At 40.8% G+C, this 15,438-nt stretch overlaps 1 protein-coding gene across 1 annotated transcript in view; it reads left to right on the forward strand.

Annotated features, from left to right (window-relative positions):
- Positions 1–15,077, forward strand: part of LOC120997152 — a 75,418-nt gene extending 60,341 nt beyond the window's left edge. Inside the window, exon 3 of the mRNA XM_040427114.1 lies at positions 14,156–15,077. Coding sequence (XP_040283048.1) covers positions 14,156–14,312 — 157 coding nt within the window. The 3' untranslated portion in view covers positions 14,313–15,077. The remainder of the gene's footprint in view (positions 1–14,155) is intronic.
- The last annotated feature ends 361 nt before the right edge of the window (positions 15,078–15,438 follow it).

The raw sequence follows: 15,438 nt of genomic DNA on the forward strand, positions 1-15,438 counted from the left end.
CAGAGCTATTTCCGGAACTCCCATAGAAGTGGAGAGGTGGCTGCACTTGCACAGTGCACTATCCATTCTCTTTCTTTTCGGAAGTCCCATAGAAGTGATTGGAGAGCATGCCACACATGCACAGTGTACTCTGACATTCTAGAGATAGATGCAGGTCCCAGAGTTGAGACTCGCACCTATCTGACATTGGTGGCGTATGCTAGCGATATGCCATCAGTGTGCGAGACTGGCCAACCCCTTTAAAGGTTAATCCAGCAATGGATATTTCCTCGAAAACTCTGCAATAGTAATATTAGATTGTGGTTAGTCAAGGTTAAGAGCTCAAGTGTAGATGTGACTGGAGTAGAAGACATGAATGGCTTATTCTCCATTCTTTCTCCAACTAGATAGGGTGGCCACCACCTTATCCAATGGAATAATGGTTAAAGGAGTATTGTTCTTGACACAGGTGCAGATCCCATCCTGGAAGACTTTTATGTCACATCCCCTTTAAGAATAGGTCATCATTGTGTGATTAGTGAAAGTCTTGTGCCCAAGACCTGAATCTATTGCCAAGGACATAGCAGCTGGCCCGTACGTCTGGCACTGCCTGGTACTGCAGCTGAGCGCCATTCACTTTAAAGCATTGAAAGCAGGTACTTCCTATCAGAAAACATGGCAGCTGGGCTCAAGGAGTGTTGAATATTTAAAAAAGTGAATGGATTTTGCCATTAAAAGTGTTGTGCAGAATTGTCCTTCCATAAAACAGCGCCATACATCTGCACAGTGAAGCTATTAAGCGCTGACACTACATTGGAGATGTGGTACTGTTTCGAGTAGAAAGTAGCCATGGTTTTCGATTTCTGTAAAACCACTTAGGGTTGTATATCAACATGTGACTGTTAATTGGTAGAATTATAGGAAAAAATGGTTATCAAGACTTCATGAGACACTATAGAGATGGCTGTCAGTTAGGGCACACATGCCTTGGGCACCAGTAAAGGTTGTGTCCTTGAATGGAGACTTTCTCTAATGCTCTATGTTGAAGGTGTTGGTGTGTAAGCTACAATGCTCAGCTTATCTGTGTTGTACTCTTATGACTAGTACCACCTTCACTGCTAGCTAGCTACACGCAGGATTATTGCTGGCTTTGTTTACAGCAGCAGCTCTGTCTCGGGCACTGCTGCTTCTGAACATATGGCTGCACTTCTATTTATGTTCTTCCAGCCACATACTCTCTACAATTTAAGAACCTGAATAAATCAGATTAAGTTACGTGTTCCTAAAAAGACCCTTTTGCATCCACGTTATCCAACAGTAATAACACAATTGGTTATGTGACTGTTGCATCAATGTAAATGCAAGCACATCTGACGGTTTATAATGCAGCATGTAAATAAAAAGCAATAAAAAGTTATAGCAGCTATCACATAACAGTCCAACTAGGTGGAGGTACCAACCGCAACAATCAACGGTAAATGATGGTAAAAGAGATTACTTTTCTTGTAAGAAGGGGTGCACTTCATTTCATCCCTGTCTTGGTCATGAACGGTCTCATCGCTCATTATTTTGTAAATGTCTAGTAGTCCTCCAGATCCTATCTGTCTACAGATCACCAAAGAATAATTAGATACAAATCATCAGGACACAACCTGATTGTTAGGATGATTGATGATCTTCTGATTGCACTCTCAGGTAACGGCCTGGAAATCATCAATTCCAAAAAGTGCAAAATAATAGCAGAAACCGTCTACAATTAATGAGGTTATAATAGTGCCATTATCCCAAGTGATGGGGCTTCACTCGGCTTCTGTGGCCATTAACTCCTACTTCAGAGGATCTGGACAGTGCATTTCTGTAACATAAAAGGGGTATTCCAGCTTTGAGACCTTTTTTATTTAGGCCCTGGAATGTGGCCCATGTAAAATAAGTAATCAACTGACTTGCTCCCCGCCAGTCTGTGTTACGGATGTGTCATGGTCTTGTTGTTGTGCACCGTGACACGTTAGCCGTGCATGCTGGTTGCCAGGGGGAAACGCGTTGTGGTGCAGCATGTTTGTGCTTTCCTCCTTCTTGTGGTTCTTTGCCTGTCTGGTGCTGGAGGGGTTAACTTCCTGGCTGTTTGTTCTGGGTGTGGCCTCATGGCTCTTCTTAATCTGGTGCTTTGAGCGTGAGGTCAGTAGTTATCCAGCCTTGGTGTGTGCTGGAGCTATGCTCCTGCCCTGGATATTCCATCCTTTCAGTGTGAGGGCCACCTAGTTAGTCATCAAGGTCATCCGTTGTTTTCTCTATGTCATCCTTACGTATTTTCCCCTTCCTTCCCTTGTATTTGTTTAGTGAGGGTTTATGTACAGGGTGTGTTGTTATGTCTAGACATTCCCCTGTCTGTCTGTGCCTTCGGTGAGTGGGCCCCTGGGTTCCCCGCAGGGGGAACCACTAGTCAGTGAGCAGCTCTGCCTGGTGCCGCCATGCATTCAGTCCGCAGGGGGTTCAGGTAGTCTTGGTGCTGGTGTCCCACCTTGTTGCTGCGGCAGGTAAGTGCTTGTCGTTCCGGTGTGTTGTCGTATCACTGGGTTCTTACCTGCCGACCCAGTTGCTGCTCACTGTCTTCCCTTACCCTTGCCGCTTGGCCTGTGAGACTCCTGTTCTTCCGTGTTCTGGAGGAACAGGTCGTCTCTTGCTTCTAACCTTTATTCAGAGATCATCAGGGTGACTCAGGGTCCTAGGTTCCTGTGTATGAGCCCACCTACCATCTGGGTCTGCTCATACGGTTAGGAGTCAGTGCCAGGATTAGGGCGGCTTAAGAGGTGACCTGCTCCCTTTTCCTGATGTCCAGGCCTAGTTCTTTCCCCCACTCCCCACCGTGACAGTCGGTACCAGTGCATAGGTGATTTGACTCCCCAACATGTTAACTTCCAGACAGGGTCATGTGTGCCACTGCAGTCATTCACTGGCCTCACTGGTAACAAGTTCTTTTTAATGCCCATTAGTGCGGGAACATGAAGTAGATCACGTGCGTAATACACTGCATAGTTCTGTAGTGGAACCACTGTGTCAACCAACCAGTTTCACTTTGGGATAAACTTAAGGGCGTTATCCTGGCGACTCTCCGGTATACAGGGATCAGGACTTCACTGCAGAGAACCTCCAAGCTGCTACCTCTTGGGATAGGAGAATTGCTATGGCTGGCAGCTGATCCATGGGTGTTAGAGTGCAAACCCTTAGTCAGAAACAGGCCGGAGTCAGGCTGGCTGGATGGCAGGCTGAGTTCTTGCGAATATGTGATAAAGATCCGAGGTCAGGGCAGGCAGCAGTAAACAGGCACAGGTCAGGGCAGGCAGCTGGGAGTCTGAATCCAGTAAACAGGCACGGATCGATGCCAGACAACAGAAACCTAGCAAACTAGGAACCTTACTGCTCTGACAAGGCAATGAGGTCAGCACCACAGTCTTATAGCTGCATGCTGATTAGCAACTATAGGCAGCAAGAAAACGAGGGGAGTGGTGGTCGCAGAACTGAGAGTAGTAGTGTTTACTGGGTAATGTTTCTAATAGAAGTAGCAGAGCTGTGACAACCAGTGTAACACAAGCTGTAATAACAGCACTAACATGGCAAGCCTGGCATCTTCACTTGGCCCCTGGCTGCCATGGCAAACAATCAACACCCTACAATAGAGGGAAAGATTGGGGGGGGGGGGGGGGGGAAGGGGGCTTCTGACTTTTCAGACATATTTGTGATTATAATATTATCACAAAATCCCACTAGACTGCCAGAGATATTAGATGTTACCACATAAACTCCCTAGACCACCATGAACAATGGATATCAATATTAGCCCTTCATCAACCTACACCACCAGAGATACTAGGTATTAACCATTATGACACTCTAGACCACCAGGCATGTAATAGGAATATGATAACTAACCCCTAAACCACGCATTATAAGAATATGTTTTATGCAGCTCTCTCCCTATCACAGCTTTTGGGGTGTGTCCTTTCTGTTGCAGCTCTCTCCTTATCACATCTCAGGGGACTCGTGCTTTCTGCTGCAGCTTTCTCCCTGAAACTATTACAGCTTCTATCAGTAAATCCAGCTGGTGGCAGTTAAAGGATGAAACTGATCATGCGCGACCACCTTAGTAGGTGGACGTTCACATTATTATACAGATGTAACACCAAGGGGCACCATTATAATTAAGTAAAGAGAATATCTCACAGCTGGGAAAAAAATGTATGGTGACACAAACTTCTTTATTGTCTGATGTTGCTACTAGTTTCACACCAATTATTTTTTTGTTGTTGCTGTTTTTGATGTTTTTGCAGCTTTTCATCCCCTGTTTTTACATAGCCAGATGTTACCTTAAAGTCTATAGTGCATTATTAAATGCAATACATGCAAAAAAAATATATGTTTGCATTGCAGTTGAATTATTATTCTTTATTTCCTAGCAATTTTTCCAATAGCCTTCTCTGGAAGACTTAAAAATTCCTATACAAACCAAAACCTTAATAAAAATAGACATATATAAAAAAGAAATAAAAAAATAAACGTTTAAAAAGTTACAATAAAGAAGCTATTAGCAGTGCTAAAATGCTAAAAGATGCTTGGTAGTTTTACAAGATGCCCCAAAACTCACGTGTGAAGGAAGCACATTGTCGGCAAGTGCTAAAAAAGCTAAAGGGGTTCTCCCATGACTAATATAAAAAATGAAAATCAGAGATCATATAGGACATGACAATCTCTTTCTAACAAAGCTAGAACCAGCCCTGTACCTCACATGGATCCAGAGATCTCCACATTCATTACTCGGCTAGATTTAGATCAAGCTGACAGCATAAGGGGCGTGTCCATTCTGCTGCAGCTCAGGGGGCGTGTCTACTCTGCTGGAGCTCTCTTCCTATCAAAGCTCAGGAGGCAGTGGAAAAATGAAACTGAGCATGTGCGGCCATCTCAGTGAGCAGGACAAAGAAACTAGAAAAAAAAGAGACAGCAGGTGGCGCCATATATATACATTTTATTAAATAACTCAGTGGCTATGCAATTTTTTTTATTACATACAATTACAAAAATATTCAGATCCAGGGACTGGTTTGAAAACCGAAGAATATTTTTCATGGGACAAGCCCTTTAAATAAATGGGCCTTTGTTGCTTTAAATTGCAAAGTCAACTCTGCTACATCTGTGCATACTTGTGGGTGGCTAAGATATTGTTTCTGAACATACATGGACGATGTGATTCCCTTAGGCGTAAGGGGGTTATTATCTTTCCGTCATCTGAGATCCCCCATAATCTTATACTCTGATACACCCATTACACGCAGACCAAGCCACTGACCTGATATATATATACTGTTTATATTCATCACTCATTAACCCCTTAAGGACCGGGCTCATTTTCACCTTAAGGACCAGGCCATTTTTTGGAAATCTGACCAGTGTCACTTTAAGTGCTCATAACTTTAAAACGCTTTGACTTACCCAGGCCGTTCTGAGATTGTTTTTTCGTCACATATTGTACTTCATGTCACTGCTAAAATTGGGTCAAAAAAGTTAATTTTTTTGCATAAAAAAATACAATTTTTACCAAAAATTTTGAAAAATTAGCAAATTTCAAACTTTCAGTTTCTCTACTTCTGTAATACATAGTAATACCACCAAAAATTGTGATGATTTTACATTCCCCATATGTCTACTTTATGTTTGTAGCATTTTGGGAATGATATTTTATTTTTTGGGGATGTTACAAGGCTTAGAAGTTTAGAAGCAAATTTTGAAATTTTCAGAAATCTTCAAAATCCCACTTTTTATGGACCAGTTCAGGTTTGAAGTCACTTTGTGAGGCTTAGATAATAGAAACCTCCCAAAAATGCCCATTCTAGAAACTACACCCCTCAAGGTATTCAAAACTGTTTTTTCAAACTTTATTAACCCTTTAGGTCTTCCACAAGAGTTAATGGCAGATGGAGAAACAATTTTGAAATTTCTATTTTTTGGAAAATTTTCCAATATAATCAATTTTTTCCAGGAGTAAAACAAGGGTTAACTGCCAAACAACACTCAAAATGGGTTGCCCTGATTCTGTAGTTTGCAAAAACACCCCATATGTGGTCGTAAACTACTGTTTGGCCGAACGGTAGCACATAGAAGGAGGGGAACACCATATGGGTTTTGGAAGGCAGATTTTGCAGGACTGGTTTTGTTTATACCATGTCCCATTTGAAGCCCCCTGTTGCACCCCTAGAATAGAAATTTCAAAAAAGTGACTCCATCTAAGAAAGTACACCCCTCAAGGTATTCAAAACTGGGTTTACAAACTTTGTTAACCCTTTAGGTGTTCCACAAGAGTTAATGGCAGATGGAGAAACAATTTTGAAATTTCTATTTTTTGGAAAATTTTCCAATATAATAAATTTTTTCCAGGAGTAAAACAAGGGTTAACTGCCAAACAACACTCAAAATGGGTTGCCCCAATTCTGTAGTTTGCAGAAACACCCCATATGTGGTCATAAACTACTATTTGGCTAAACGGCAGGACATAGAAGAAGGGGAATGTCATATGGTTTTTGGAAGGCAGATTTTGCTGGACTGGTTTATTGACACCATGTACCCTTTCAAGCCCCCTGATGCACCCCTAGAGTAGAAACTCCATAAAAGTGACCCCATCTAGGAAACTACGGGATAAGGTGGTTGTTGTTTTGGGACTATTTTAGGGGTAAATTAGATTTTTGGTTGCTCTATATTACTCTTTTTGAGGCAATGTAACAAAAAAATTAAATTCTAAAATTGTTTCTACATTCACTATTTGGTTTTGTGGAACACCTAAAGGGTTAACATAGTTTGTAAAGTAACTTTTGAATACCTTGAGGGGTGTAGTTTCTTAGATGGGGTCACTTTTTTGGAGTTTCTAGTCTAGGCTACATCAGGGGGGCTTCTAATGGGACATGGTGTCAAAAAAAAAACTGTCCATCAAAATCTGCCTTCCAGAAACCATATGGAGTTCCCTTCGTTCTATGCCCTGCTGTGCGGCTATATAGCCATTTACGACCACATATGGGGTGTTTCTGCAAACTACAGAATCAGGGCCATAAATATTGAGTTTTGTTTGGCTGTTAACCCTTGCTTTATTACCGGCAAAAAAGGATTCAAATGGAAATTTTGCCCAAAAATGGGTGTTTTGGCACCGTTTTTATTTTATATTTTTAACACCGTTCATCCGAGGCGTTTGGTCAAAAGTTATTTTTATAGCGACGACTTTTACGCACGCGACGATGCCCAATATGTATGGCTCTCAGACTTTGGAGACACTAAGCAGGCATCCTAAAAACTGCGGCCCTCCAGATGTTTTAAAACTACAATTCCCACCATGCCCTGCTGATGGCTGTAGGTTGTCTGGGCATGCTGGGAGTTATAGTTTTACAACATCTGGAGGGCCGCAGTTTGAGGATGCCTGCACTAAAACTAATATTTTTTTGGGAAAAAAAAAATGTTTCCGTGTCTCCAAAGTCTGAGAGCCATAGTTTTTTATGTTCTCTAGTGGACTGTTGGGGATTATAAAAATTTAGTACTCCATGGAAGTGTGATACTCCCTGAAGCAATCGATAACGCAGAGGCCCGGATGATCGGGGCACGTGTCACACTGAGTGGTGGTGTCCTTCCGTATCCCCCTCTTGTGACACACTCTGCACTTTTTTTGGGTTCGTCCCTTCTTTCCAGTATGGGGGACCACACCTGGAAAGTGTTGGCCAGGGACGATCCGGGCGCCTCCAGTTCCCGAGGTACTCCGGCCTGCTCTTTCCCGGTCCGAAAAGATCAGGTCTTTGAGGACTGCCTCATAGAACTGAAGGAATGTCCCTGTGCTGCCAGCGCTTCGGGATAGTACAAAAGAGTTGTACATGGCAACCTGCACCAAGTAGACCGCAACTTTTTTGTACCATGCCCGGGTTTTGCGCATGGCGTTATATGGCGTGAGGACTTGATCAGAGAGATCAACTCCTCCCATATACCGATTGTAGGCGACGATACAATCGGGCTTGAGGACCGTTGCCGCGGTACCTCGCACAGGGACTGGGGTGGTGCTGTTACTGTGGATTGTGGACAGCATAAGGACATCCCTCTTGTCCTTATACCTGACCAGCAACAGGTTTCCACTGGTAAGGGCACAGGTCTCACCCCTGGGGATAGGTACCTGGAGGGGGTAGGCAGGGAGGCCGCGTTGATTTTTCCGCACGGTCCCACAAGCGAACGTGGATCTGGCGGCAAGGGACCTGAACAAGGGGATACTGGTATAAAAGTTGTCCACGTACAAGTGGTAACCATTATCCAGCAGTGGGTACATAAGGTCCCACACGAGTTTCCCGGTAACACCCAGAGTGGGGGGACATTCTGGGGGTTGAATACGGGAATCTCGCCCCTCGTACACACGAAATTTGTAAGTGTACCCTGAGGTACTCTCACAAATTTTGTATAGCTTCACGCCATACCTCGCCCGCTTTGTGGGAATGTATTGGCGGAAACTGAGTCTCCCCTTGAACGCAACGAGAGACTCATCAACCGCGACCTCCCTTCCAGGTACGTAGGCCTCCATGAATTTGGCCCCAAAGTGGCAGGGGGGGGTCTGATGGATGGATCAAAAAAAGTTTTGAAATAAAAGAACTTTTTTTTTTAAACTTTTCCCTTCTTTCCCTGCCTAACGGTGCCTCTCCCTCACTGACCCTAACCTACCTGGGTGGCGATGGGTGCAGGAGGGTGATGGATGCCGATTAGGGGGACACAGGAGCTGGTGCTGGACGATGCTGCACGGTCAGGGTGCTGGACAGGAAGAGGAGGGGAGAGAGGAGCGCAGGAAGTTTGAATCTCGCGCCTCTCTCCCCTGCTCCAATCAGCACTCTGGACAGCGGCGTTCAGCACCAGGGCCAGCACCGCCTCTCCAAATCCTCGGACTGCGATAGGTGGTGTATAATTACGCCACCGATCGCAGTCTTTTTCCGGTTCATCGGGTCACAGGACACCCGAATGGACCGGAAACGCAGAAAACCGCAGGTCTGAATTGACCTGCGGTTTTCTGCGATCGTCGATACGGGGGGGTCAAATGACCCCCCCCCCTGCATTGTTACAGGATGCCGGCTGAATGATTTCAGCCGGCATCCCGTTCCGATTAACCCCCGCGGCGCCGGAATGCCGATTTTAAGTCAGGACGTACCGGTACGTCCTGTGTCCTTAAGGACTCGGGAAATAGGGCGTACCGGTACGTCCTATGTCCTTAAGGGGTTAATGAACAGAGGGAGAAGTGACACAACAGAAAACATTCATCAAGAGGTTTCTTCCATTGAATGAACAAAATGTACCGTAGGTTATTTCTCTATGAGCAAAATCTCTATGAGAATTACTGGCTGGGAGTTTACCAGCGAAATTATATAAAAGTGAAGGCTATCTTATACCAGCTGTACATATACAATTATATACAGGAGATACCCAGGTTATACCAGCATGGTCCATATCACTATATACAAGAAGATGTATAACTTATACCAGCTGTACATATATAATTATATACAGGAGATGCCCAGGTTATACCAGCATGGTCCATATCACTATATACAAGAAGATGTATAACTTATACCAGCTGTACATATATAATTATATACAGGAGATGCCCAGGTTATACCAGCATGGTCCATATCACTATATACAAGAAGATGTATAACTTATACCAGCTGTACATATATAATTATATACAGGAGATGCCCAGGTTATACCAGCATGCTCCATATCACTATATACAAGAAGATGTATAACTTATACCAGCTGTACATATACAATTATATACAGGAGATACCCAGGTTATACCAGCATGGTCCATATCACTATATACAAGAAGATGTATAACTTATACCAGCTGTACATATATAATTATATACAGGAGATGCCCAGGTTATACCAGCATGCTCCATATCACTATATACAAGAAGATGTATAACTTATACCAGCTGTACATATATAATTATATACAGGAGATACCCAGGTTATACCAGCATGCTCCATATCACTATATACAAGAAGATGTATAACTTATACCAGCTGTACATATACAATTATATACAGGAGATACCCAGGTTATACCAGCATGCTCCATATCACTATATACAGGAAGATGTATAACTTATACCAGCTGTACCTATATAATTATATACAGGAGATACCCAGGTTATACCAGCATGGTCCATATCACTATATACAAGAAGATGTATAACTTATACCAGCTGTACCTATATAATTATATACAGGAGATACCCAGGTTATACCAGCATGGTCCATATCACTATATACAAGAAGATGTATAACTTATACCAGCTGTACATATACAATTATATACAGGAGATACCCAGGTTATACCAGCATGGTCCATATCACTATATACAAGAAGATGTATAACTTATACCAGCTGTACATATATAATTATACACAGGAGATGCCCAGGTTATACCAGCATGGTCCATATCACTATATATAAGAAGATGTATAACTTATACCAGCTGTACATATATAATTATATACAGGAGATACCCAGGTTATACCAGCATGCTCCATATCACTATATACAAGAAGATGTATAACTTATACCAGCTGTACATATATAATTATATACAGGAGATGCCCGGGTTATACCAGCATGGTCCATATCACTATATACAAGAAGATGTATAACTTATACCAGCTGTACATATATAATTATACACAGGAGATGCCCAGGTTATACCAGCATGCTCCATATCACTATATACAAGAAGATGTATAACTTATACCAGCTGTACATATATAATTATATACAGCAGACGCCCGGGTTATACCAGCATGGTTCATATCACTATATACAAGAAGATGTATAACTTATACCAGCTGTACATATATAATTATATACAGGAGATACCCAGGTTATACCAGCATTCTCCATATCACTGTATACAAGAAGATGTATAACTTATACCAGCTGTACATATATAATTATATACAGGAGATACCCAGGTTATACCAGCATGCTCCATATCACTATATACAAGAAGATGTATAACTTATACCAGCTGTACATATATAATTATATACAGGGGATGCCCAGGTTATACCAGCATGCTTCATATCACTATATACAAGAAGATGTATAACTTATACCAGCTGTACATATATAATTATATACAGGAGATGCCCAGGTTATACCAGCATGGTCCATATCACTATATACAAGAAGATGTATAACTTATACCAGCTGTACATATATAATTATATACAGGAGATGCCCAGGTTATACCAGCATGCTCCATATCACTATATACAAGAAGATGTATAACTTATACCAGCTGTACATATATAATTATATACAGGAGATGCCCAGGTTATACCAGCATGCTCCATATCACTATATACAAGAAGATGTATAACTTATACCAGCTGTACATATACAATTATATACAGGAGATACCCAGGTTATACCAGCATGCTCCATATCACTATATACAGGAAGATGTATAACTTATACCAGCTGTACCTATATAATTATATACAGGAGATACCCAGGTTATACCAGCATGGTCCATATCACTATATACAAGAAGATGTATAACTTATACCAGCTGTACCTATATAATTATATACAGGAGATACCCAGGTTATACCAGCATGGTCCATATCACTATATACAAGAAGATGTATAACTTATACCAGCTGTACATATACAATTATATACAGGAGATACCCAGGTTATACCAGCATGGTCCATATCACTATATACAAGAAGATGTATAACTTATACCAGCTGTACATATATAATTATACACAGGAGATGCCCAGGTTATACCAGCATGGTCCATATCACTATATATAAGAAGATGTATAACTTATACCAGCTGTACATATATAATTATATACAGGAGATACCCAGGTTATACCAGCATGCTCCATATCACTATATACAAGAAGATGTATAACTTATACCAGCTGTACATATATAATTATATACAGGAGATGCCCGGGTTATACCAGCATGGTCCATATCACTATATACAAGAAGATGTATAACTTATACCAGCTGTACATATATAATTATACACAGGAGATGCCCAGGTTATACCAGCATGCTCCATATCACTATATACAAGAAGATGTATAACTTATACCAGCTGTACATATATAATTATATACAGCAGACGCCCGGGTTATACCAGCATGGTTCATATCACTATATACAAGAAGATGTATAACTTATACCAGCTGTACATATATAATTATATACAGGAGATACCCAGGTTATACCAGCATTCTCCATATCACTGTATACAAGAAGATGTATAACTTATACCAGCTGTACATATATAATTATATACAGGAGATACCCAGGTTATACCAGCATGCTCCATATCACTATATACAAGAAGATGTATAACTTATACCAGCTGTACATATATAATTATATACAGGGGATGCCCAGGTTATACCAGCATGCTTCATATCACTATATACAAGAAGATGTATAACTTATACCAGCTGTACATATATAATTATATACAGGAGATGCCCAGGTTATACCAGCATGGTCCATATCACTATATACAAGAAGATGTATAACTTATACCAGCTGTACATATATAATTATATACAGGAGATGCCCAGGTTATACCAGCATGCTCCATATCACTATATACAAGAAGATGTATAACTTATACCAGCTGTACATATATAATTATATACAGGAGATGCCCAGGTTATACCAGCATGCTCCATATCACTATATACAAGAAGATGTATAACTTATACCAGCTGTACATATATAATTATATACAGGAGATACCCAGGTTATACCAGCATTCTCCATATCACTATATACAAGAAGATGTATAACTTATACCAGCTGTACATATATAATCATATACAGGAGATACCCAGGTTATACCAGCATGGTCCATATCACTATATACAAGAAGATGTATAACTTATACCAGCTGTACATATATAATTATATACAGGAGATACCCAGGTTATACCAGCATGGTCCATATCACTATATACAAGAAGATGTATAACTTATACCAGCTGTACATATATATTTATATACAGGAGATGCCCAGGTTATACAAGCAGGCTCCATATCACTATATACAAGAAGATGTATAACTTATACCAGCTGTACATATATAATTATATACAGGAGATACCCAGGTTATACCAGCATTCTCCATATCACTATATACAAGAAGATGTATAACTTATACCAGCTGTACATATATAATTATATACAGGAGATGCCCAGGTTATACCAGCATGGTCCATATCACTATATACAAGAAGATGTATAACTTATACCAGCTGTACATATATAATTATATACAGGAGATACCCAGGTTATACCAGCATGCTCCATATCACTATATACAAGAAGATGTATAACTTATACCAGCTGTACATATATAATTATATACAGGAGATGCCCAGGTTATACCAGCATGGTCCATATCACTATATTCAAGAAGATGTATAACTTATACCAGCTGTACATATATAATTATATACAGGAGATGCTCAGGTTATACCAGCATTCTCCATATCACTATATACAAGAAGATGTATAACTTATACCAACTGTACATATATAATTATATACAGGAGATACCCAGGTTATACCAGCATGCTCCATATCACTATATACAAGAAGATGTATAACTTATACTAGCTGTACATATATAATTATATACAGGAGATACCCAGGTTATACCAGCATGGTCCATATCACTGTATACAAGAAGTTGTATAACTTATACCGGCTGTACATATATAATTATATACAGGGGATACCCAGGTTATACCAGCATGGTCCATATCACTATATACAAGAAGATGTATAACTTATACCAGCTGTACATATATAATTATATACAGGAGATACCCAGGTTATACCAGCATGCTCCATATCACTATATACAAGAAGATGTATAACTTATACCAGCTGTACATATATAATTATACACAGGAGATGCCCAGGTTATACCAATACCCGCCATATAATTATTTTGGTTGTTTGTATACACCTGTCATCATTCTTATAACCATATTAGTGTAGTCTTACTCTTAATCCATTTTTTCTTTAATCCAGTTCTCATTTTCTTCTTTGACTCTTCTTCTTCCTTAGAATCAAGAAAAACTTCCTAATGATGGATGATCTTCTACAGACGACCTTCTACATGGCGGAGAAGCTGGACAAGAAGTCTCAAGATCTTGACGTCCTTCTGGAGAAACAGCTGGAAAGATCCACTGCTTTAGCCTACAGAAACATGTTGAAATCCTGATTATGGACCATCAAGCACAACTAGGGATTCACAGAGAGGAGAGTGGGTCCCAAACCAAATATCAATATGGGCTTTTACCTCCACGCTCGGAGAGGCACTACGACCCTTGGCTGGTTTCCCCTATGTGTGGCCAATGTTGCGGTGCCCTTCAGAGGAGAAGCTTTGTGTATGTTCAAACCAACCAGAGGTGATGGGCCAACCTGAGTTGGATTTCCCTCTCCGTGTGCCCCATACTAGCCACATGGGCTACCAGTATGGTACAGACACCTTGGACCACCACTGAGGGCTCACGTAATCTCAGCCAACATGTATCTGGTCAAAGCTACACTATGTACCTTCAACACAATGGCGGCTTTCATCTTCACTTACTTACAGTTTTGACGTACTTTATGTGTTGAACACAATGGTGGCTTTCATGTAATCCACACAATGGTGGTTGTTCGTTGGCATCAGCTGCCTCTTTCAGACATTGTGCTCAGAAATGTGTATTTTCCTATATAAGTGTATGCTGTGAAATATCTTTAATGCAGATTTATAGATATGTATGTCATTCATGTAGCTGATGTGATAGCGGATTAGTAATCATGCGGTGTACTCATGTTATGTATGTATAAAGATGGTGAAGAAAGCCTGTCCTTCAACCAAATATGTCTTAGAAAATAGAAATGAAAACACATGGCGTCAGTCTTCTGTCTTCAATGAGATTTTTCTTTTTTTTTATTAAATAGGTTCAGAATTCTGTATGAATTCTTAATGTGTCTTTCTTTATTATAACGGTCGGAGCTCTGTTTTTCTGATACAAAGCTCCGTTTCCTCTGCTTAGACAGAGGATGCCATGGATGTTTTCAAATCCTCCCACCACTAGATGGAGCTTAGGAGCTTTCTGCTTGCTGTTTTATACTAGAGTGTGTAATGAGCTCCCTCTAGTGGTGACTGCTGGTAGTCCAAATATTATCTTTTAAATACATGTCTAGGATTTGGAGTTGTGAGAAATGGAGCTCCGGCCCTTATAAATAAATATTAGGAAATTGTTCAGAACAGAAAGCTGAATCTAGAAATGACATCAAGATAAACGGTGCAGATTTACAGTGACATGAATGAGGATATATCCACATACACTGATACT

Source organism: Bufo bufo, chromosome 4 (genome assembly GCF_905171765.1).
Source record: "Bufo bufo chromosome 4, aBufBuf1.1, whole genome shotgun sequence".
NCBI lineage: Eukaryota > Metazoa > Chordata > Amphibia > Anura > Bufonidae > Bufo > Bufo bufo.